Below are 26,568 nucleotides of genomic sequence, written 5' to 3'. Positions count from 1 at the left end.
TACGATCACATCTTCCGAACTACATAAAACTTAACATTTCTTGTATGCGATAAAGGAACGACACAAAACTGCACCACGAAAAATCAAATGAAGCACCTCGTCCGTTTTTTCAGAAAGTTCTTTGTGGAAGTCGGCATTCATGTCTTTGAGCTGCTTTAGAAATTTAGCGAGGTCCAGCATCAGTTTCAGAAGGTCAAAACAGTCTTCGTCGTTTGTAGAAATCTTGTCGAATCTTTCAAGAACATTAGCTATTGCTAAAAGCCCAATCACAGCCCAATGAACATTTCCCAGTTGTTTCACTGTATCCAAGGCCACCGATTGTGCTTCACTAGAAAGCTTTGAGGAAGAGGATTTGTGTTTCCAATCAAGATGGATCATACTAGTGTCATATTAAAATAGTAGGATCTTTATCCAAATAGAAACTACCTTCAAAGATTACATCTAGAATGACAAAATCATGAATTACCTAGTCCGAAATCATCTTTGCGCCGTCTGAAATATTGGACTCAAATAGTTTCAAAAAATTGGACGCTACAGGCTGCACTATATCCCTTAGTTTCATACCACTTTCAAGCAATTTACACCTTAAACCCTGTAAATAAATGTGTTCAAATCTACCGATCAAAGACTGATAGTTCAAATTTTAAAATCCTAATTATTTTTTGTGAAGAGGAAAATAGAATTTACCTTGTCAGTAAGAGAATACAAAACATCATCAATGCAACTTTCAAGGACAAGTACATCAACGGGTAAAATATTCGTAGAACCGCTGCTAGAACATGATCCAGTACTGCCACTGGGAGGAGAAGCAGTACTGGCTGAAGGATCATTCATCTTTATACCTATATAATCAAAGCTGCATGAAACAATAGCCATAACTAAATAATTAGTTTACTCCGTGTTATAATCGCATACCTTCGTTTAAACATAAAAATGTTAGAATTTAAAAAAATCTCGAAACAAAATCAATAGATCGTTCCTCAAGTACCTATTGGATAATCAGAAAGATCTATTTTCTACTCTTACACAATTAGCTCCCACGGTAGTCACTAAGCCTTCTTGTCCAACCTCGCTACCAAAACATTCATCTTAGAGCGTTTTGTTGAAAAACACTCTTCCTGACTTGTTCTTCTTATACACCTCTCATCATGGGATGGTAGGGATGCCGCGTAAGATATTTTAGTTAAACTTCTTTAATTTGTCGAAACATTTTCCAGGAAATTATGCATTTGATGAGTCCACCATAGATATGTTCTTTTATCATTTATTGTCGTCAACTGTTTTATGTGAGATTTCTCACTGACTTGGTTATGTGAACTACTGCGAACTTTCCTATAACCCAATTACTCTTTATTCAATTGAAAAAAGGTCTCAATTAATGTTATTTGTCATTCACGTGGAGCCCAATTTTCTTAAATGTATCCATGTAAAACAGAGATGAGATTATCGCGGGCAAAGAACTTTCCCCTCATTTCCTTAAAAGGCTAAAATTTGTAGTCCGCGCTGTTTCCTCGTTGACTACAGCTTCAGGACTTGAAATCACGCCGCAACACTTTGCAAGAAAGGGAAATGTGTGTAAAGACCATCCTAAAAGATTTTTCATAAATAATTGTATGAAATATTTAAGGGAGAAATACGAGCAAATAAAAGTCACCGACATAAATAATCTGGGGTTAATTAACTAAATAGAGTAGTCAAACATATAAATATGTTCTTAATTGATTTAAAAATAAAATGAAATAATAGTTAATTTTTTGATTTAATATCTTAAATATTGGTTGACTTCAATATCTATGAACATAATCTTCATTCCTATAAATTTAAATATGGGATGTGGATCTTAACTTCAGTCGTTGTTCTAAATTTAAGATGTAGTCAATTTTTTTTGTTGATATACCAACTCAAACTTGAGTTGCAATAGAAGGGATTGATCCAAAGAACTAGTATGCAACTAGGGTTTTTTAAATGATAAAGTGATTATGGAGTAAATGCATGATTTAGATGCAACAAAGGATTCTAGAGCTTGAATCACTATTTAGATTAGTGAGTGATTTTGGTAGCTAGGAAACACAATGCATAATAGAAAATGGTAGATCATTGTGTTGATCTACAATAACCACCCTTAGTTATTACCAATTTTTTCTTATAATCAATATCATTATATATTTAATAAATTTTTAATCAAATAAGTAACATCCTTCTAATTTAGATGTGTCACTTTCATAACTTTACCAAACAATATCAAGGGTAGTAGCACTATGCCAAAATTGTACAATATTGCACTAAGGAGGAAAAAAATATATCACCACCAATCCATATACCCAAGTCTATTCTTCAATTATTCAGTTAAAATGGTCCTACTTAGTGTAGACACCTAAAATTGTACTGTCTAATTAAATAAATATTTCTATTTATTGAATTATTTTAGCCTAATTCTTCTATTAATTGAATAAATCTTTATTTATTTAATTAATTCATTTATCCTCTTCTAAGCTTTTCCTCATTTAAATAAATAATTTTATTTATTTAAATTGTCCTTTTCCTAAATTAAGTAATTATTTTATTTATTTAATTGATCCCACTTCTATTAATTAACTAAATTTTTATTTATTCAATTAATTCATTAGCCTTTTCTACCCATGACACATGCCATTTATATCTTAATTCCTACACTACCTACCCTCTCATTATTTTCTTATTTTCTCTACCTACCCTCTAATCCTAGCCGACCATTTATCTTTTACACCTCTTAATCTTATCCCTCCATTTCTTATAGTGTCTTTTATATAAGGAGATGCTTCTCTCATTATCAAGCCTACTAATCATTCTACTCTCAACTACACATTCTAAAATCCCAAGCATTCTAGCATTCGAACTTTCATATGCGATCAAGCCTACTTGCAACCACATTTTCGTTCTTTGTTGAGCTCTTGTGCACACATAAAATCTGAGAGAAAATATATCAAGCAAGATAAATGGAGATAGGAAGAATGGATATCCAAACCCTATTGGACATGTGATGGTATAATCTTTGTGAATTCATTTGATTTGCATTGTCTTAGGTAATCTTCATATGTTATGGTGGATCTTTGTTGTTGTTAGGCTAGGGTTTTGTGGTTGAATCTATTTAGTCTTTCAATATTGTTGTTTCCATTTTTTACCATAAACATTTTGGTACACCTCGTGGGACATGTATTTTTGTTAGATCTATGTTTTTTTCTAGGTTTTTCTAACCCTATATTGCTATTTTGTAAAACAATTTGGAGAATAACTTTGTGCAACTAGGGTTTTGGACACAAGATCAAGATCTTGGAGAGATTTGATCTGATCTAAAAAATGGCTTGGAATATTTCTACCAAATTTTGTTTGCAAGTTGAGAACAGTATCGAAAGAGTTCAATAAAAAATTCAGATCTTTTGGAGCATATTTGAATTTTCTATGAATTGCTTATAAATTTTAATAAAAAATTAATTTTGAGAGAAAATTAGCGAGTTTTTCTTGGATATTTTTACATTATTGGAAACATCTCAAAATTATAAACAGGATCTGTTCTTTGTGATTTTAATTTTGATGCAAAATATTTCCTTAAAAATTGGCTTTTTAAAAATTAGGGTTTTTCATTATTTTGATCAGATCTCACAAAAGGATTTAAATTGTGGTACAAATTTTTTGTTGTAGGTCAAGAACAATATCAGAAGTGTTGAGTTAAAAAATTAGATTTTTTGGAGCATATATGAATTTTCTATGAATTTTTTATGTATTTTCATAAAAACATAATTTTGAGAGAATTGGATTTGTTTATAGTTTTGAAAAGGTCTCAGAATTATACATAGGATCTGGTCTTTGTGGTTTTAATTTTGATGCAAAAAAATTCCTAAAAAATAAGATCTTAACAAATTAGGGTTTTGCATGATTTTCTCATATCTCACAAACTGCATGGAATTTTTGCATGAATGTTTTTATGCAGGTTGGGAATGGTATCAGGAGTTTACGATAAATAATTTAGATTTTTGGGATCAATGTTGCATTTTCTATGAATTTTTTATAATTTTTCATTAGAAACTTTTTTGGATTTTCTTACATTTTTGGAAATGTCTTGAAATTTTACAAGTGGTATGTTTTTTATGATGCAAAATAACTCATGGAAAATCATATCTTTGAATCTATAAAAAAAAAATCTCGTCGAAGGCCCCTATTTCACAAAGTCTTTTGGATCTAAAATTTACCTAACTTGTGTGCTTGGAGGAGGGGTATTTTTGATAAACTACTAACAAATCTTTGTTGAAGAATTTTGGAAAGGGTTTTTGATCTTTATTGCATGCCTTGTTTTCATAGACTAGCAAATACTTCAATTGGTGCATTAAAATTGAATTAGTGTCTTTTGTGTCTTGAACCATAGGCTCTTTTTGTTTAAATCTCTAGAGGACTTGCGTCTTCGTGTGGTCATTAGGACAACTAGTGAGGAGGGAACAACCCAAGTGGTAGCGAGGAAAACCCACCTCTTTCGAACCACTATAAATAGCTGTATCTATGGTGAAAGCCATGGGTAACGTGTGCTGATTAGTTCATACCGAAACTATGTCTCCCTATTAACCCATTTGATCAAATTTATTTGATCAGTAGTAGGGTGCAACCCCTACTGGCTGGGATCCTTTTGTATTTACAAAGCTGAAAGTAGCACCTTTTTGTTTTAGAAAGCCAAAATCCTTCTAGTTGTTGGAGCAAGAGGTCAGACCTCTAGAGTGGCCCACACACATACGGTTCTTAGTAGAGATACAAAGTTCACCACGGGGAGTTTTTGTGGGGACTGATGCTTGGCTACCCTGGAGAAGTGAGTGCCAAGGGTGGAGCCAATGGGGTCAAGTATCTAAGTATCCGCTCTGAATAACTTAGCCTCGGGGGCAACCCCATGTGGGATCAACAACTATTGTCCTGGCCAACCATAGGAATTGTGCTTGTCTTCTTTAAAACATTCAAACATTCAAGATCAAACATCAAAACATTGTGTCTTTTGTGTCTTCAAGTGTATGCAAAACATTTTTACATGAAACAACACACTTTCTTTTGAGTCATTTTGAGTCTAAACACTTGCAAAAATTGAGTCCTCATTAACATTGTGTCCTCTTGTCATAAAAAATAGTTGAAAATTCAAATTTGGTCACAACAACAACTTTACACATTGGAAAAAATTGCACTTAGTTTCTGGAAATGTGTCTATGCATTGTTCAAAAACGTCTATGTCATTTAAATGTGTCTGTGTCCTGTAACCACATCTGTGTAGGATAGAAATGTGTATGTGTTATCATAAGAAAATTGCATTCACAAAATCTCATAAATGTGTCTATGCAGTGTCTAGTCACGTCTGTGTTGGGAAACCGCATCTGTGAAGTATATAGGTATGTCTGTGTTCAGTATTGAAAAAAATTTACAGTCCAGCAAATAAGAGCAAATCAGTTTCAGAATTCTTGAGCTTCCTAGGTTATTTCTCCAGGTTTTCATGTAGCATTCAACCTATCTTTAGGTCTCACAAAGTTCGTCATTGCTTGACACCTTGCATTACATTCACATTTGTCTAAACTTGAGTCAAAAGGTCACTTGCTTGTCCTCATCTTGCTTTGTCAACACACTACATACAACATTTTGCTAAGTGGTCCCTCATCAAGGTCTATCACCTTTGGGTCTCATTTGGTCTTACTTAGAGTCAAGTTCAATTTACCTCATCAAGAGATCTATCATCTCTTCGAAAGTCACACCTACTCTACTACATACATACTTGGTCTTACACTTTGGACATTGCAAGTACACCTTAGATTCATTTACATTCCATCCAACTCTTGGTCTTCCATATTTTCCATTTTTATCTAGTCTCATACATCTTGGTCAAGCCCTAGTTCATGGTTGAAACCCGTTCCCAAAAATCTAGGAGAGAAGCTAAAGAGGCTCAAGAGTCCACAAACATGAGTGGCTATGAGTATGACAATGATATCTTCTTCAATTCTAATCATACCACAGTACCTGACATGGACACTTATAGAATCATTCACAATGTTGAGAACATGGATAACACAAACAACAATAATGATACATAGAATGACAATATGCACAATATTTCAGTACATTCAGTAGAAGTGGAAGACTCTATCATGGATCCTCATTTTAATAGATTGGTAGAGGAAATCATGGGAAGAGATGTACAATATTACATACAAGTGATGGCACAAAGTGGAGCTAATATACCTCATGATTTTGACATGTCTCAAATAGTGGAAAATCGACCTATGCAAGAAACTCAAATCAACATGGATCAAAGGAGACCTAATAGTGGAGGTACTAGAGGACCACGTTCCGTGCCTGAGTCACCATCATCCTTGTTTCAAAAACCTAAGGTCCCAAATACACATGGTCAAGCTTATGATACTCATGAAAGAGCATCTCATGAAGAACTACATCTACATAGACCTCTATGGAAGTCTTATGCAGATAAATACACTCAATTGCACACCAATGTTAAGGACCAACCTCCAAAACAATTGGATATCCAGAGGTAGGCTCAAATTTTGGACACAAGAAAACCCCGTGTCAAATTTGGGGGCACTACACAAGAACAAACTCATGACATGCCTGTAGAATGTAATATGCATGGACAAAGCAGATATTCCATTCCTCATTACGACTCTATAAAAAGTGGCCCCTATACATAGTATCAATATATACCTCCTCCATATGAACATGTTTATGATCAATACCATCCATATATGCAGTATCATCCTCCTCCACCCGGTGGCTCAGACATGGGATATGGTCCAAGAAGTCAGTCTCCACCCAAAAACAATTTGGAACAACAGATAAAGGACTTACAAAAGAAGATGGAGGACCTCAATACACCAAAACTGGCTTACACAATGAGAGATATATGTCCTTATCCATTTGATAAAAGCATTCCAATGCCTCCATTTCCTACAAATTTCGTAACACCTAAGTTCAATAAGTATAGAGGAAAAGGAGACCCTAAGGTACATATAAGATAGTTTTTCATAGCTTGCATTGAGGTAGCAGTAGAAGAAACATACTTAATGAGATTGTTCCCACAAAGCTTAGGTGATCAAGCTATGGAATGGTTCTCCCAACTTCCACCTGGAATTAACTCATGGGTGATCTAGCAGAAGCTTTCATACAACATTTCTCATATAACATAGAGACAAATATATCAGTCACCACTTTGTGCAATACCAAACAAAAAGATGGGGAGTCATTTTCCTCATTCTTACAAAGATGGAGAAATTTAGCCAGCAGATGCTCTTGTGAAATTCCACAAAAACAAATGGTAGAGATGTTCACACAGAATGTCAACAGAGAAATTGGTTATGACTTGAGAAAAGCTTGTTTGTCCAATTTTAAGGACATCATTGAGAAAGGCTTAGCAACATAGAAGGTCTTAATTGAGTAAGGAGTCATCAAAATATTCAAAGAAAATAAAGAGGACTTTAAAGGAAAAAACAAGCCATGATTTTGGAACAAGAACAAGAACACAGTAAATGACGGCGTTGTTGATGCTGACACAGTAAGACCAAAAATCATCCTTTCTAGATCAAGTTCTACAAACAACCAAGTGAATACTCAAACAACTTCCAAACCATGAAGGAAATAAACCCAATTGGGAGAACCATCTGAATCAGATTTTAAGAAGCTAGCGGCAAAAAAAGATAATAACAATTCCAGACAATCCTCCATATGAGCCAAAAGTCAAACCAAATTGGTGGAATGACGATGACTGTTGTGAATATCACAAGAGCAAGGGGCATAAAACAGGAAATTGCCATTGCTTGAAGAACATTATACAAGACCTTATTGATAGAGGTGACATTGAGATCGAAGGATATTCATCCAATCAAGAACATGAGATGTTTAAGGAACCATCCCTAAACATGACAAGGGAAAAGCCAAAGCCACAGATGAGAAAGCCAACTATACCAAAGCATCCTATAACTATGATTCAGTTGTTAATCACATTTCGATGGACAATTATGTCTCTACCATTATCATAAAGGACAAAATGCCTTAAAATTCTACCCAAAGACCCAAAGTAGTCCTAAAAGGCATTAGACCTTCTTTTGAATCTACCTCTAAATGTAATGTCACAACCCATCGAGGCAAGGTCACTTTGCAAGGTGCTCCAGCTAAAACCACTACTTCCTCATCAACCAAACCTGAGTATGATCTGGTAGAATAGTTAGGGAGGAGGCTCGTGCTTATCTCCATCCTAGAGATTTTACGCATATCCCCCACACATAAAGCCATTCTTGATAAAACTTTGAGAGAAACCTCTGTACCCATTGATTTGAATGTGGATCAGTTTCAAGCCATGGTGGGATACCTTTCCATTCCACATTTTCTTACATTCACCAAAGCTGATGATGCCTTTGTAAGCCAACCACGTAATGCACCTTTACACATTGAAGCCTTCCTACACAAACATCGAGTAAAATGAGTCCTGATAGATGGAGGAGCTAGTCTTAATATATGTACATTGAATATCTTAAGAAATTGGGATATTCTGAAAAAGACGTGAATGCTACAAACAAAATTACCATTAAGGCATATGATGACGAAGAGCACTCATCCAAGGGCACAATCACTTTACCTCTCTGAGTTGGGCTAGTTACGAAGGATGTGGTTTGTCAAGTCCTTGATCTAGATCTCACATACAACATACTCTTGGGATGCCCATGGATTCATGAAATTAGAGTTGTTCCCTCAACATATCATCGATGTATCAGGTTCCCACAAAATGGAGTTCAAGTGACCATCAAAGCTAATCCAAACCCATTCATATATTGCAAAAATCTGTGACCTAGATTAGAAATAACAATCCCAGTCAATCGAGAAGTTGTTCCATCTTCAGTATATGTTGATCCAGAATCCTTGAAAGCTTCAACATCAAAACAAGATGAGATCAAAGAAAAGTTAAAGATTAAAGACTTGGGATGTGGTGAGTATATCTTTCATGTTGATCATCTCCCACTATCTCCTAAGAAATTTAGTCAACAAGAACAACCTACAAACAATTTGCAATGCCAAGGAATTGGGTATGAACCACGTACTATTGTGGCTACTATGTCTAAATGCAGATCTCCTCTAGTGGTGCAAGCAACTCTTGATATCAATAGTCTTAAGAGTGGTTCCAGTGAAGAATCTATTGAGCGTATCGCTAGACCTCTTGAGGTCTCACATATCTTTACCATTTCATCCATTCATTCCATTTCCACTCCTCTCCCAGACTTGGATCAACAAGAATCAGAAAATCCCTTACTAATTGGGGATCAAAATTCAAGCTTTGAAAAGAACAATCTAAAAGTCAAAAATAAAGAGAAGTCCTTCAGTCCAAATCAAAATCAAAAGTTATTGGACTTTGAAAAAATCAAAGTCAAGGATAAAAATCCTATGAAAGAAAAAGAGAAAGAGATGATCTCTCCTAATATCAAAATAACTGGGGGCAAAATTTCTAGAATTTCAAGTAAAAAAGAATACTTGTTGATCCTAAGTATACATCATGCTATCCTACTTTCATTTCTTTTAGCAATCATAACCTTTCATAACTCATCCACTTGTTCCACACATCCTTTCCCTTCTGGTGATACATCATGGACCTTTAATGCAACTTCCTTGAAGGAATTTGCTATCAGGGATGCCCAAAATTCTTTAGGTGACACGCATACGGGCCTATGTAGTCCACACATGAGTAATTCTATCTCAGTTCCTTTATCAAGGAAGACAGACACTCAAGCTACACATCAATTAGTCAAGGAACATTGCAGCTACAATCATAAGTTAAAGCCTCTCACATTTGAGGTAGGTGACTTAGTTCTCAAAGAAAATCCTAAAAAATTAGCAAGACAAAGAGAAGAAGGGCAAGTTCGAACCAAATTGGTTTGGTCCTTACATCATTACAACAATCTATGGATCAGGTGCATATCAAATTTCAACTCCAGATGGAAAACCTTTGGAAGATCCTATCAACAACATGCACCTTCACGGGTTTTACACATAGCTCTCCAAAATATCCTAATTGAAAAAAAACAAAAAAATTGAAAAATATCGAAAAAAAGTAAAGAGAAATAAATTCGTCCAATGATGAAAACCACTTCAGTGGCACCTTGAGAAAGTACCATGGTGAAAACTGGGTCACCGACACCATGTGTATGGACATTTCTCCTCCCTCCTTCAAGATTCAATGTCATCCTTCACTTTGCACACACTCACAACCTATCCATCCATAATAAACTTACCCATTCCTATCATGGCTTGTTATTGATCTATCTAAGATTGGTTAGCCATTCATAATAATCCCTCCTTTTCACCCCTTTCCATCCATAATAAATTAGCTCCTATTTGTGGCTAAGGCAAATCCTAAGTCTAGTGATGGGTGTGAAACTAAGAGCATCACACGTTCCAAGGAGTACAATTTCTTTCAGTTTTCTTTAGTCTATCCGCGCACAATCTGCAATAAAGAAACACTTGCATCACATATCAACAATAAAGTTATGTCTTCTCCGCAATAAAGTATCAATTTCATAGATTCAGTCAGTTTCAGATGAGACACAATAGCAATAGGCTTCAACAAATCAAATCTTTCAACAGACTCAGACAACATTATGGTTTAGTGCTATCTATCCTTTTCTGAAAGTAAACATTGTGACCACAATCAAATAGACTTATATAAGTGACAAGAGATACTAAAATTGAGGACTACAGTGGATTTTAGTGTCGAGTCTTGGTTTTCTTTTTTATTTTATCTTTGTGGTGACATGTCTTTTAGCTTTTCCAGGATGTCTTTGACTAGAGATTTTATCTCTAGGATGTCTTTAACTAGAAAGGTGAGGATGGGGTATCGTCGTCTATTTTTCTTTGTTGTCTGTGGATCATCTCTTAGTAATGCTACGACTTGTCCAAGGATATGAGGATACTGTGAGTCTAGTGTGAACTGGGGCATTCCTTGTTTGCAACCGTCTGATCTCCATGCAAACAGGTACAATGACTTTCTGGGTCGAACATATGATTGTCATAACCTATTTAACATAACAAAACTCAATGATAATAAAGCACAAGAAGCTCTTTCACTTCCATATCATCTATCTTCCATCCCTCTTTCTTGATTGACCTCCATCGTCCTTCTTGAGTCTGTGTAGCCTGCTCTCACATGATTGAGTATAATGACACGCCAAAAATATCTGCATTTCATGTAGTATGCACCTGCATTATCACATATTAGCATTTCATACATATATATAGATATCACAATTGTATCACATCCTGCATACAACACATGTTAACACATTTTACATTTTCATCATGTAAATAGTTATTTGCATTATCATATTCATTTGCATTTCATACATTCACATTTGCATTTGCATAACATATAAAACATAAAAGGACAGAATATTGCATTTCATCATGTACATATTTGCATCCATATCATAAACATCACAGAGGTACACATGCATATAGCTGCCACAAGGATGAATCACCTCATATATATATATCAAAATTATAAGTGTCATGATACAATGATGTCAAAATCATATGGCTACAATCACTCGAAGGTGTCTACATCATCATACAAAATGGTACAAAACAGATACATAGGGAGCCCTCTAAGGCTATGATGAAATCCCTCCCTCAGAGCTAGCTAGCCTCGACAGAGTCTGAGTCCTGGAAGGACCTGCCCTAGGATCATCTCTCCTACCCCCTCTATTTGGTGGTGGTGGAGGACCCATGATCCCATCACTAGACACCTGTCTCCTGTCTCTCCCCCCCGTGGTCAATGTAGTCTGCGACAATCTCTGGAAGCTCCTAGCCCACTAATCAAGTGGCACCACTCCATAGTATAGGTCTCTCCAATAGGTTATCTCCTTCCCCACATGCAGAACATAGGCATATCCGGCCCCTGTGTCCTCTGCTGCCTGTGTGCTTGCCTTTAGTGTTGTCTCAGCCTTTGTATAGTGCTGAATAGTTTGATCCCTCTCCCGCTTAGTCTCCACCATCTATCTCCTAAGCCTAGCCACATCCCTCTCTAGAACCTAGATCTCATCTACCTGTCCCTGTCAGATCTCCCTCAAGGATAGTATCTCATCCTCCTCCTCTCTCCCCTCATCTTGTCCCCACCCCTTTACCTATCTAGGAACCTATGCTGCAGGCACCTATAATGGCAATCCACCTCTACTCCTTAGTACATGCATCTGTCTCTCCTTTGAGCCACTCTCCTCTCTATTGCTACACCCTACCTCCGCTGTCGACCTCTACCTCCACCATCCCCACTATCATCTCCATCACCTCCATCGTCTCCCTCTATCGGCTCTCTTGGATCCGTAAGCCGTGGAAATGGATGCTCTCCCCAATATGCAGTGTACTATGCATCCATCCATGTATCCTCTACATCTGCCCATATGTACCAAGGCATGGGAACCATCTCTAGAAGCTGTCTCACTACCTGATCATAAGACAATAATGGCCCCAAATGCACCTAATCCCTCATGGTCCCCATACATCCCTGAACCCTATGGGATTTGTTGTATCCTACCGAACTGCCTACATACCCTGCCTATCAACTGCCTCTCAATAATATATGGTGTCCAATCGATCGGATACCTGCTCCTGAATAAATATGGCAGCTCCACCGCGTCATCCTTCCACTCCTCATAGTCTAAGTACAACTTCCATACCACACTGTCTATCTCATCAATCACCCTACGCCAATACTCTAGCCTCCCAATCCATGGCTAAGAAGTAATCATATCATATAGGTGCACATAACTATGCCCATGTCCTCTGCCTCTAAAGTGTATCGGACGTGTAACCGGTAGATGCTCATATGCCCATACTTGCAATAGTGTCACTCTACATCCTATTCCTGTTGATCTAAGATATACAAACTGATGCAGCTCATAATACAAGTGTGCCAACAGACATGACCCCCATGCAAACCTAGTGTTCTTAGTCACCAATGTCTCTAGTGTCCTTCTCCATCCCATAGCCAACCCTCGTGTTGTCATGTCTGGATAGAGAAACCAACTGATCACTCCTGCTAGCACTACTGGTAGAGCCAATCCTGTAGCTATCATAGTATCCTAGGTCACATGTCCCACCCTCATCTCTAATCCTGGATCCTGAAAAACTCATCTCAGTTCATCCCTGTCTCCCTTTCGATCACAAGGAACCAACTCCCCAACAATCGATATCCTCAGTATCCTGTATACATCCTCTAAAGTGATTGTCATCTCACCCATCAACAAATGAAATGTGCATGTCTATGAGTACCATCTCTCAGCTAGTGTAGTCAGCAACCCCATGTTCACCCGAAACTCAAGCACATACATAATGTATCGCAAGCCCATAGCCTCAACTGCTACTCTATCCTCAAATGTCAGCTCTACTCGCAAACTCTGAGTCGAAGGGAATCTCTCCCATGACTCCAACATTGATAGGTCCTCCTGCAGTCAAGAAAATCAATTTTGTCAATCCTAGTGTTACTCCCTATTCATCACAAAGTGCTTCTTTTTATGCTAGTTCTTATATCTATCATATGGCACTCTCTCCTAGTGGTACTCCCTGTTCATCACAAATTGTTGCTCTTTTATCCTAGTGCTTATATCTATCATATAACACTATCCTAGTAGCATTCCCTATTCATCACAAAGTGTTTCTTTTATCTTTTAGGGCACCTACTTGAGTGCATCCTCTTGAATAGCTTATCCAATTGTCAATTTCAGCCTAATGCAATTGGCAATGTATGTTCTATCACAAAATTGTCAATTTATTTGGTACTCCCTGTTCATCACAAAGTGCCTCGCTATATCCTATCCTAGGGCCTTTGCTTGAGTGTATCCTCTCAAGTAGTTTCCTGATTGGCAACGTATGTTCTATCATAGAATTATCAATCCTAGCCCTATCTGCTATCCTAGTCTTCCCTACAGAACCTGCTTGAGTGTATCCTCTCAGTAGCTTATCCAATCGACAACATATGATTATCACAAAACTGTCGATTCGACCTTGAAGACATAAACGCTCATTCATGACACAAACACGCTTACATACTTCACAGATATTTCTCCATTTCATAGACGCACCTGAAACACACAAACATGCCTCTGTTCTGCATAGACGTGTCTGCCCTGCATAAACACGCTTGCATATTTCACAGACGTGCCCCTGTCCTACACAAACATGCCTGCAATGCACAGACATGCTTGCATTGAACACAAACGCTATTACAATCATAGATGCACCTGACACCAACACAAACACACCTAGCCTAGCCTACCAAGACACCCCTGACACCAATGCAGACTCGCCTTAGCATTTTTCACCCCGCTTGACATTTTTTACAACCTACCTAAAGCGCATTTATTACACTATCTAACATACATTTATGACAACAATTAATATAACAAAGTACAAGGAGGTTTTGTGGTACTTACCGGCTCTCCTGCATCTACTGGCCTCTAATATCGGTGAATGCGATCAAATCTGTGCACCAATGTCATCGTTGCTGACTGCTATCTGCTCTCTCTGCACTCTGATCTCTTATGTGTGTGGATGAAAATGAGGATGTTTTCCCTCATAGTCTATCTTATAGACTACCCTAGCCTTCATCTCCCATGTCAGTCTTCTTTATCCCGTGACTTTAACACTCTATCCTATCTTGTCAGTCCTTTCTAGCATTTCTTTCTTATCAAGCGATTGTTTGCAATTTTTTTTCAGAAATTTTCAACCAATCTCTCAAGGGGCCATATCATTCCCATCTTGGGGAAACTTTGTATCAATTTATCTTATCTTCTTTGAAACAATGTGACAAGCTGCATTGTCTCAAAGAGCGGCAAAATCTAGACACCTAAAATTGTACTGTCTAATTAAATAGATATTTTTATTTATTTAATTATTTTAGCCTATTTCTTCTATTAATTGAATGAATCTTTATTTATTTAATTAATTCATTTATCCTCTTCTAAGTCTTTCCTCATTTAAATAAATACTTTTATTTATTTAAATTGTCCTTTTCATAAATTAAATAAATATTTTATTTATTTAATTAGTCCCACTTCTTCTATTAAATAAATAAATCTTTATTTATTCAATTAATTCATGAGTCTTTTCTACCCATGACACATGCCATTCATCTCTTAATTCCTACACTACCTACCCTCTCATTATTTTCTTTTCTCTACCTACCCTCTAATCTTAGCTGACCATTTATCTTTTACAGCTCTTAATCTTATCCCTCCATTTCTTATAGTGTCTTCTATAAAAGGAGATGCTTCTCTTATTATCAAGCCTACTAATCATTCTACTCTCAACTACACATTTTAAACTCCCAAGCATTCTAGCATTCGAACTTTCATATGAGATCAAGCCTGCTTGCAACCACATTTCCATTCTTTGTTGAGCTCTTTTGCACACATAAAATCTGAGAGCAAATATATCAAGCAAGATGAATGGAGATAGGAAGAATGGAGATCCAAATCCTATTAGACATGTGTTGGTATAATCTTTGTGATTTCATTTGATTTGCATTGTCTTAAGTAATCTTCATATGTTATGGTAGATCTTTGTTGTTGTTAGGCTAGGGTTTTGTGGTTGAATCTATTTAGTCTTTCAATATTGTTGTTTCCATTTTTACCATAAACACTTACATATCTTTTTAGGGGAACTAAATGGTTCATAGTTTTCATCAAAAAATAAAATTTATTAATTTGGACAATTGGGATGAGATCTTGAACCTTAGCCATTACTTGTGAGATAAATTCCTTGAGTATAGGGATGTATGACTCCTTATCCCCCTTTATCTTTTAGTTGGATGTAGTGAATTCATGAAGTAATTTAGGCATGCCTTTTTTATTTTCCTAATTAGCCCAAATTAAGTTCTTGATTGATTTAGTTGTTTATATCATTTTTTAGAATGAAGATAATGACAAGAAATCAATACATTGATGGCCAAGAGGAATTTATTGGGAACTTGAATTCTACTATAAGTGGATATGAAAATATGATAACAAGATAGCACCACCAAAGGTGAAATTTCTCCTTCAACCATATTCCCTAGATATGTAATTCCCTAAGTGTCGAATATGCAAATCACTATGAAATGCATTATCCTATGTCAACCTAAGTAAAGTGTAATTACATGAGACATAATTTAAACCAACATTTCTAATCTTCACTAGTGGAGTCAACATCAATATATAATACCTCATCTCTATCCACACTAGATGAGGTACTATCTAAAATAACACTACCATCATTTAAAGTAGCCCCATCCTCTGTGGTATACAATCTCTTCTTTCTATTAAAGCCTTTCCTTTTGAAAATATATTGTTTTACCTTTCTTCCTATCATTGACTTCATCTTCACTATATTCACTACCATAGGCACATTTAGTAGCAAAGTGTCATATCTTACCACATTTAAAACACTTGAAAGAAAGTTTACCTTTGTATTTTCTGTTACCTCTTTTCAGTTTATTGATAAAGTTAACTTCTTCTTGACCAAACTCCTCTGAATCTAATTGCTCTTCTTTTCCTTTCTTGACTAGTTTGGATGTTGCTTCTCTATGTCTAGTTTCTTCATTACATGTTCTCATCTCATATGTTGTGAGTGTGGCATGCAAACCATCTAATTTGAGTTTGTCAAGATCTCTGGCCTCTTCTATTACACAAATATTAGAATCATATCTTGTTGGTAAGGACCTTAGTGCCTTTTTGACAAACTCCTTATCTATGATATTGCTATCAGGGTTCAAATGTGTAGTTTTTGAGTCAAACTCATCGTCCCATATTTCACGAGTAGTGGTTGACAAGAACCCATCTCTCATGAGAATGAATGGTCCACTTAGCACTCATTGCATCTAGGTGATGCTCATAGGGGTGAAGCACTGGGACTTCCTGGGAGGTTACCCATCCCAGTACTACTCCAGCTCAAGTGCGCTTAAACACAAAGTTCCCTCCAAGGTTAAAATCACTTAGCTTGCAACCCCATTTGCAAATCATTTAGCAAGTGTTGTGCAAAACTCATATTTTATTTCCTCACCAAGATCATTAATGGCTTTAACAATCTCATCAACTCTAAGAAGATAATCTACAATCTTTTCCTCCTCTTTCATTTTCAGATATTCAATTTTTTTTCTATAAGTCTGCACCTTAGCCTGTTTCACCTTGTCATATCCCTCATAAATAACATTTACTTTATTGCATATATCATTTTTTGTTGCAAAATGCATGACTTTTACAAATTTTGTATTTGACAGACCATATAAAATAGCGTATTTTTCCTTTGCATTATTTTCATAATCTCTTTTTCCTACATGATTAGTAGTAGGTTGTGGAGGAATATTGTATCTATTTACAAGAGACATCCAAACATCAAAGACCAAGAATGCCAAATAAGCTTGCATTTTGATACTCCAAAATACATAGTTTTTGCCATCAAATAGAGGTGCTTTATTTGATGAAGATCCTTCTTGACTAGCCATTGTGTTTCCAATCCAAAACCTACCAAAGATGACTAAGCTTCCTCAAGGAACCCACTACTTTGATACCAATTGTTAAAACACAGTTATCCACTCAGGCAGGGTTGGGGGGGAGGGGGCGAGGTGACGGAGGGGGTCAGGGTTGAATCAGTGGAACTGACAAATTGTACTTTAAGCCTTTAATATCAATTTAGAGCACTCATGCACAAATATCAAGCCAAACAGTGAAAGAAACAAATAAAGCACACCATAACACAAGTATGTACATGGAAAACACTAGAAACTGCGATGAGAAATGCTGCTTGGATCTATTGTCCAAATGCATCCTCACATATAGCATTACAATCATAGTGCTTCACTAGCAATCAATGCCTCACTAGCAATCAAGATCTCACTAATCACAAAGCTTCACTGGCTATAAGTTTTATGGGCATCGTCCCTACAAAATCAAACTAATCAAAATATAGAGTATTACTTTGTTTACAATGAAATTTGTTTTTACATGTGAATTCAAAAATCTAATATTACTCCATCATACATTCTGTTAATATATTTCAGATATATATATTTAACGGAGAAACAACTCCTTTCAGACTCATTCTTACTCTTATTCAATCAATTACATATTACAATTCATTCCTCTCCAACATTTCTCTCTTAGATAATCATCCCAACTCGCATTTTGATTATCTGTTTATTGCAATCAGTCATTCTTTGAATGTCGTCCTTGATCTTCTAAAACAGAACCGACTCCAATATTATCTCATCAGAAAAACACTATAATCCTTCATTATTTCCTTTCGACACACCTTGTAATAACTCATCGACAATTACAGTCGAAAACACACATGTACAGTTGATAGAAGTTAGCCGTTAGGGTTTTATTAAGTTCAAAATTCTGCCACCGATCCAACTCTTCGTGCCACATCCAATGCTCCAGACGTGACTATAAGAAGACTTTAAAACACAGTCGTAGATATTTTACCATTTGAATATTGATCGTTGATTTACATATGATGGGTCATCGGACCCACACAGTCCACATTACTGTCCAATCATAGCCCTTGTCATCTTTGCGCAGGGTCCATTGGACTTAACTGTCTGAGTTGCATCGGAGCCCTAGGGACTCTTACAGGAATCTTCACCACAGGATCACGCAGACCGTTAGATAGATTCCACTAAAGGCAACGCTGACTCATATACTCTGCAGGTCCCACACTAAATCGAACGGCTAGAGTGATAGCGGAGGACTGGCAAAAATGAAGGTTCAAGCCACCACAAAGCTACTCTGGCTGTCAGATGTGAATTAGCCACGATAATAAACATGCTTGGCCAAATTAATCTCCGTAGAATAAGAACACCGACACAGAAGGTTCCTAGGTAGTCGGGACCAGTAACAGAATGTCATTAAGATCCTCCACACAGTTAACTTTAAAATGATCGCGGGCTAGAACAAGTCACCGAACAAACATAAAACATACATACTTGCATAGAAGAGGTTTGATACTTAGTTATTTTTGCAAGACCTAGGGCTTAGGGTTTAGGGTAAATAGAGGCAACAACAATGACAATTTGCACATAATTTTTGCAATCAGAGGCTCAGACAATTGCAAAGAAAGATGATCACATTTCTTGTTGACATCCATGTAACACAATGTGCCAGATGCCAACAGGTATTATTAAATTTTTCTGCTATCATATTTATTTGTTCTCTTCATCTAGTTGTTATTGGAATCTACAAATTTAATCGGTCTAAAAATCACAAATTAGGTAATGTAAGCTTAGTGAATAAGTAGTCTTTCAGGTAATAAGTTTGGGTACGGCTTAAATCACACTCACAATTGACTAACATTTTTTAGGCTTAATATGTTGCTTAATGTATGTTGTCACATAAGAATAGACTTCTAGGCTTAAAAGTGTTAAACACATAGATTTGACTAACATTTTTTAGACTTAATATGTTGCTTAGTGCGTATGGTTTAAGGCTGGTCATTTGTTTGCACTAAAGATAAACAATTTGTACCCATTCCCATTCCAGTTCTTCCCATTAAAATCAGACAAGGAAAACTTTAATTCAAGGATTGAAGAATTAATGCAAACTATGGTTTTTAGACTCTACCCTCTTGCCCCTCTAGAGAGTGAAGAAAATGATGAAAACACACACAAAAAAACAAACTCAATAGCATATAAAACTTAATGCATTAAAATTTCCTCAATAAATAAATTTTTTGGATACATTAGAGGACAACTAAAAATAAAAGTGGATCTCATGCATTCTCATACAAAACACTAACTCTTAGAAGAGACATGCATATTTTATATTTGAAAAATCCTATTTTTTCATCTCATACAAAGAACTGTAGTTAAGACTACAGTTGATCTCATGCAAGAGAGGGAAATTGCGATTCCAACATTAAAATCTACAATTAGAAACTACATGTAAATTTTAATTTTGGAGTTGTTATTTTTAACTCCTACAAACTATAGTTTAAACAATTGAAAAAATAATTAAAATACACAAAAAAAATCCCCAAAAAAAAAAAAAAAAACAATAAAAAAACAAAAAAAACAACAAAATTTTTATTCATTCAAAATTGAATACAATAATTCCTTGATCATATTACAATATCTTCACCTCAATATATAGAGGTTTTGAATACATCAAAAGACAACTAAAAATATAAGTGGATCTTATACATACTCATAACTCTTAAAAAAGACATGCAGTCTAGTAGACTAGAGTTGATCTCATGCCAGACGGGGAAACGACCGGTCGTCAACGCAGAAGATATTCTATATTTAAAAAATCCTATTTTTAAGCCCTGCAGTTTAGTAGACTAGATTTGATCTCATGTGAGACGGGGAAGAGTTGGTCGGACTTGGATATCAACTGCTTCCTTCGCACATCTCATATGTAGTTAAGGTGAGAAGAGAAACTTTCCCTTCAATTATCTGCAATACTTTTCTCATCGTAGGTCTCACCTCGGGCTGAGAATTACAGCACAGCAGTCCTAATTTGAGCACTTTCTTCATCTCATCTTCAACATATCCACCAGCAAGACTTGGATCAGCTGCATCCATGAGCCTTCCTTCGGCATGCAGATCTCTTACCCAATCTAACATTACCATTTGGGAAGGATCGAGAGAGGGATCCACAGGCCTCCTTCCGCAGGCAACCTCCAGCATTAAAATACCAAAGCTGAAGACATCTACACTAGGAGCTGCCTTTCCGGTGTGTAAGAGCTCCGGTGCAATGTACCCAAGCGTACCCACCACTCGAGTTGTTGGTGGGTTTTCTGTATGTTCGTACAGACGAGCAAGCCCGAAGTCGCCCAGCTTTCCATTAAGGTTAAAATCCAACAAAACGTTGCTGGATTTTATGTCTGTGCACTATTATTTTGTCCAACCCTTCGTGAAGATACAGCAATCCTGCGCCCACGTCCCTTAGAATTTTGTACCTCTGAGCCCATGCCAGCACACTTTTCCTCTTCCCAAATATCATCATGTCCAAGCTTCCATTTGCCATGTAGTCATACACTATGAATAAATTTGTTCCCCTCCTGCAATAACCTCTGATTTGCACAATATTCCGGTGCTGTAAACGTCCCAGACTTGAAATCTCTGCAATGAATTCCTTCACGGCATCGCTGCTTTCTCTAAACATAGATTTTACAGCAATTTCGAGGCCGTTAGAACGTAGGACTCCTTTCTACACCCGACTGGAACCTCCATAGCTCAGAACTTGTTCTTCTCCGAAGCCTTTGGTTGCAATATGCAAGTCTTTGTAGTTAAATCTGTGAGGCCAAAACTCTTTCTCCCATTCTTCTATAAAGTCTCCGTGCTTGTTTCTTTTCCACACAAAAATGGCTCCTGCAACTATGAACAACAACACAAGCACTAGGGTAGTTGTTATAAAGGCTATAAGTCGACAGTTAGAATTCTCGCATAATAAGAGAAGGAAGATGAGATAATTCCATGAATTTTGTTCAATTCATAAAACTTATATTTTTATTAACACGGGTAATTCTAATGCAAGGCTAGGAAACTAACTGAAGGGAAATTAAAAAAAAAAGAAGACTCGTTCAAATCTTCAGTCAGTTTCCTTTTGATGTATAAATCAAGTCTTGTATTCAAGTCTTGAAAAACAGAGTTACCCGTGTTGATAAAAAATATAAGTTCATGAAATGAATAAGACTCATTGAATTATACGCTTCACTCTCAAGGAATTGAAGGAAGCAACTAATAAAAATATTAGTTGTCGAAATATTCCAGAGGGATGTTCTATACTGAACGAAGACAGCTGTCTTTTGAACAGGCCTATTCCCAGAACTGCATTCTTACCAGTCTTTTGATTTCTCTGATATTGAGATCTGCATTCTCTAAGCTTTGTAGGACATGTAGGGAACCTGAAAAAAGTGGGTAAAAGCCTCTTTGTTTTTTGAGGCCTATCTTTCCAATGACTTGCTTCGTCTATTTTCCTTTCGTTCACTCCAGAGACGCCGTTTGTGTCGGCTGCAAATGTCTCTGTTTGGGCTGCATTCTCCATGTCACCTGTTACAGAGAAATTGGCAAATTAACTTTCTGTGCATTAAATACGGAATCTGATTATATATTGCTTCTGGGAAGAGTGTTTTCTTACACTGAAAAATTTCTTCAGTGGTGGTTGATCGCTCAGAAGGAAGTCCACCTGTTTCCGATACCGTGTCAGCATCTAAAAAGTTTACTGGTTTTACAGATAAAACCAAGAGTTATCAAAGTGAAAAGTAAATGGGGCAATGAAGTTCACCTGCAACATTACGGTATGGCTGTTGCTGTGACATATAGAAAGAGGCAATCTTAACTTGCAACTGCAGACTCAGCTGGCTTATTATACTATCCGCCTTTCTCCGTATGTAGATAAGCTCGTCACGGATTTTCGTTGTGAAGAAGAACCTTTACTTCATTTCAGCATGTTAGATATTCAATTCAGCATGTTAGATATTCAATTTAATAACGTCTAATGCAACTCTAACTTAACATCATATCAAATTCCTTTCCTCAGTTTAAATACGTAACTTTACAGAAGTAAAGCATTTATTTTGGATTAGTCATTTTACTTCAACATTTTCTTGTACGCGATAAAGGAACGATACAAGATTGCACCACTAACAATCAAATGAAGCGCCTCGTTCATTTTTTCTGAAAGTTCTTTGTGGGAGTCGGCATTCATGTCTTTGAGCTGCTTTAGAAATTTAGCTAGGTCCAGCATCAGTTTCAGAAGGTCCAAGCAATCTCTATCGTTTGTAGAAATTTTGTCGAATCTTTCAAGAACATTAGCTATTGCTAAAAGCCCAATCGCAGCCCAATGAACATTTCCCAGTTGTTTCACTGTATCCAAGGCCACCGATTGTGCTTCACTAGAAAGCTTTGAGGAAGAGGATTTCTGTTTCCAATAAAGATGTATCATACCACTGTCATATAAAAAAGTAGGATCTTTATCCAAATAGAAATTACCTTCAAAAGTTTAGATCTAGAATGACAAAATCATGAATTACCTGATCCGAAATTATTTTTGCACCCTCTGAAATGGACTCAAATAATTTCGAAAAATCGGATGCGACAGGCTGCACTATATCCCTTAGTTTCATACCACTTTCAAGCAATTTACACCTCAGCCCCTGTAAATAAATGTGCTCAAATCTACCAATCAAACACTGACAGTTTAAACTTAAAAAGCCTAGTTGTTTGGTGCGAAGAGGAAAATAGAATTTACCTTGTCCGTAAGAGAAGACAAAACTTCATCAATGCAACCTTCGAGGGCTAGCACATCAACGGGTAAAATATTCGTAGAACCGCTGCTAGAACATGATCCAGTACTGCCACTAGGAGGAGAAGCAGTACTGGTTGAAGGATCAATCATCTTTATACCTATATAATCAAAGCTGCATAAAACCACGCCAAAACTAAATAATTAGATTACTCCGTATTATAATCGAATAAGTTTTCTTAAACACCCAAAACTTTACCCCCCAAAAGAAAACCCTCGAAAGAAAATCGACAATAGATTGATCCTCAAGTACCTATCGGATAATTTGAAAGATCAATTTTCTACTCTTAAGCAGTTAGCTCCCACGGTAGTCAGAAAGCGATCTTGTCCTATCTTGCTGGCCACCGCTACCAAAACATACAGATCAGAGCATTTCGTTGAAAAACATTCTTCCTGCATTGTTCTTCATATACACCTCTCATCAGGGGATGGTAGGGATGCCGCGTAAGATATTTTAGTTAAACTCTTTCCATTGGCCGAAACATTTTCCAGGAAATAATGCATTTGATCGGCCCACCATAGATATGTTTTTTTTGTCAATTATTGTTGCCATCTGTTTCTCACTGGCTTGGTTATGTGAGCTACTGCGAACTTTCCTATAAGCCAATTACTCTTTATTCAATTGATTTAAAACTTAGGTGAGCTGGTCTGTCCTCCTCGGGGAGCCCAATTTTCTTGAAGGTATGAGATGGAGGGAATTTTGGCGTAGGTAACATGAAAAAGGTTAAGGAAATAGAAATTAATGTAAGACGTAGCAATCCATGTAAAAACAGAGATGAGATTCTCGCGTGCAAAGAACTTTCGCCTCATTTTCTAGAAGGCCAAAATTTGTAGTCCGCGCTTTTTCCTCGTTGACTACAACTTCACGACTTGAAATTAAGCCGCAATACTCTGCCAGAAAGGGAAATGTGTGTAAAGACCACCCTAAAGGGATTTTAACGAGTAATTGTACGAAATATTTTAGGGAGCCAATAAAAGTCACCCACATAAATAACTTAGGGTTAATTTACTAAATAGACTAGTTAAACCTATAATTAATTTAGTTTTCAGAGTTTAGAAATATGTTCTTTACTGATTTAAAAATGGAACGAAAAAATAAATAAAAGTATGTCTTAGAGTTAGAGATGATAAATATTGTAATAAACTGGATAGTTAAAAAATATTGCCTTTTCTTTTGCTGAGTTGCATTTTTCATAACTTGAGATCCTCCATGCAAGTACATATATGTGTAGGTGATTAGAGATAGGGGAAAAACCAAGGGAAAGACTCAGGAAGAAAACACTTGTGCTGCTGCACTTTAAAAAATAGCTTTTATTATTATTCATTCCCTTTCATCAACCAAATACATCTGCCTATATTTATAATGGCCATTGGAATTTTCTAGAATACAAAACATTGCACAAATATGAGAAATGTAGGTCGGTGAGAAGCATCCAGAAGGGGCTATAGGAAGCTTCTAAATTAAATTCTGAGTTTGACAATCTCATGTCTTTGGTGGGAGAAATTAATGTTTGCTAACACTCCCCCATAATTTCTACCACAAACCACTTGCTTTGAATATATATGCCATGATCTAGTAGAGATGGGTCCCGATCTAAAGCCTTGTTAGGTACCCATTTACAAACATAGTCATTCACAATATCCAATTATGCCAACGACATTCTTTTCCTTTGTCTCCAATGAAGTTTGCGGACTTCTTGAAATTCTTTTCTTCCATAGCTTCAAACCATTTTTAGATCTATTGATATTTTCTTAATCATGATGCCTTTATATTGGCTTTGTCCAACTATTGTGGCAGTCTCTCAAATCTTTGATTTTCAAAACATCAATATGGAAGCTCTTGCAACTTATCTCTAAATGTCTTGCTAGACAATACTTTCTTTTGACTTGAACTATCTATTATGCCTTATGAAATTTTTTCTTGATTGTTATCAACTTTCACATACAAACTTTTATACTTGAACAAATTCTTGATCATACCTATAATTTTTTGCCAACTTGTCCCATAGCTCCATCTACAATCCATTTTTATGCATTCATTCTTCAACTCTTTTTTTCCAACATGTCTTCTCACAATGATTTCTTAAACCAAAAATACTACACGAATGTAGATCCTAACATCTATCCTTCGTATGTCCTTTCCTGTTACAATGTGAACACTGAATACATTGCCTTGATTTGATTTTCTTAGACTAGGAACACTTGTATCATTCTTTCCTCTACTTGTTATATACCCAAGACCTTCATATTTTGGTCTCATTGTTGGTTCAATATGATTGTTCACCCATTGTTCATGCTTGCCTAAGTCATTACCTTTATATCACATTTTTTTCATGATCTTCAAACCAACATTCATTTCATTGCCTTATATCTAATAGTATTATCATCAAAAAAACTAGAAGATTTTTTATTAATAGCATTACCATCTTTACCATGACATTCTTTATCAGTAACATCTTTAGCAAAGTTACAATTATCAAATGACAAACACAAATCTTCGGTGTTGCATGAAACATCACATACCAATGCCTTATACTTCAAACATTCATTCTCATATTTCAATGTTTTGATTTCCTTCAATTGTAAATTATTTTTTTCTTCTAATCTCTTAAGATATTCTTCCAAATCTTCATTCTTTTTCTTAACCTCATCAAACAACTTTAACTTTTCTTTTAACTCTTTATTTTTATCTTCAAATTTGCACAAATCTTTCAAAAGAGCACTATTTTCTACTATAATTTTAGCCAATTCTTTCTTTACATGCATTAATTCTTCTTCTAAGCTATTTTTCTCCTTCATTACCCTTTTACCAACTTTTCCCATTGAAATTCATAAATTTTTAAATCCTTAATACCTTAATCAACAAATTTCTCATAATCCAAATACCAAAATAGTAGTTCAAATGTTTCACACAACAATATGCTCTCAACACTCAACACATTCATTTAGAGAGCTTAGAAATGAGACAACATATGTTCCATCACAGTAACATTCACACAAAGACACAATTAAAATCAAAGAACTTGATAACCCATAGTTCCTTTGCTTCCAAACAAGGGAGATTAGATCCACAAAAAAAAAAACACCCACATACAACTTAATATTCACCAAATTGAACACTGAAAACACTAGCTTACATGTTCAGCATCATTAGTTTGCTTTGAATATTTTGACAGGAACTAATTTGCACACTACAATCTCCATTTGCAATTGATAGCCTTTCCTAAGATATCTCATTGCT

General features: G+C 36.1%; 2 protein-coding genes across 3 annotated transcripts; both read right to left on the bottom strand.

The window, feature by feature from the left end:
* Window positions 1-466: 466 nt before the first annotated feature.
* LOC131856591 (L-type lectin-domain containing receptor kinase SIT2-like) lies at window positions 467-21,185 on the bottom strand. The gene is made up of 6 exons (XM_059208434.1): window positions 20,980-21,185; window positions 20,504-20,891; window positions 14,127-14,213; window positions 12,285-12,409; window positions 688-856; window positions 467-592 (listed from the first exon to the last, which is right to left on the bottom strand). The coding sequence occupies exons 1-6, from the start codon at window positions 21,183-21,185 to the stop codon at window positions 467-469; spliced, it is 1,101 nt and encodes a 366-aa protein (XP_059064417.1).
* On the bottom strand, window positions 20,214-23,677 carry LOC131857093 (L-type lectin-domain containing receptor kinase I.9-like). 2 transcript variants are annotated; one of them, XM_059209158.1, is made up of 6 exons: window positions 23,274-23,677; window positions 23,056-23,178; window positions 22,308-22,943; window positions 22,161-22,208; window positions 21,863-22,072; window positions 20,214-21,397 (listed from the first exon to the last, which is right to left on the bottom strand). In XM_059209158.1, the coding sequence occupies exons 3-6, from the start codon at window positions 22,339-22,341 to the stop codon at window positions 21,231-21,233; spliced, it is 459 nt and encodes a 152-aa protein (XP_059065141.1). In that variant the 5' UTR covers window positions 22,342-22,943; window positions 23,056-23,178; window positions 23,274-23,677; the 3' UTR covers window positions 20,214-21,230. The 2 variants fall into 2 exon arrangements, with proteins under 2 accessions (XP_059065141.1, XP_059065140.1); XM_059209157.1 differs by lacking the exons at window positions 20,214-21,397; window positions 21,863-22,072; window positions 22,161-22,208 and having other exon boundaries at window positions 22,306-22,943.
* Between the last annotated feature and the right edge of the window lie 2,891 nt (window positions 23,678-26,568).

Source organism: Cryptomeria japonica, chromosome 7 (genome assembly GCF_030272615.1).
Source record: "Cryptomeria japonica chromosome 7, Sugi_1.0, whole genome shotgun sequence".
Taxonomy (NCBI): Eukaryota; Viridiplantae; Streptophyta; class Pinopsida; order Cupressales; family Cupressaceae; genus Cryptomeria; species Cryptomeria japonica.
This window is presented reverse-complemented; position numbering and strand designations above follow the sequence as displayed.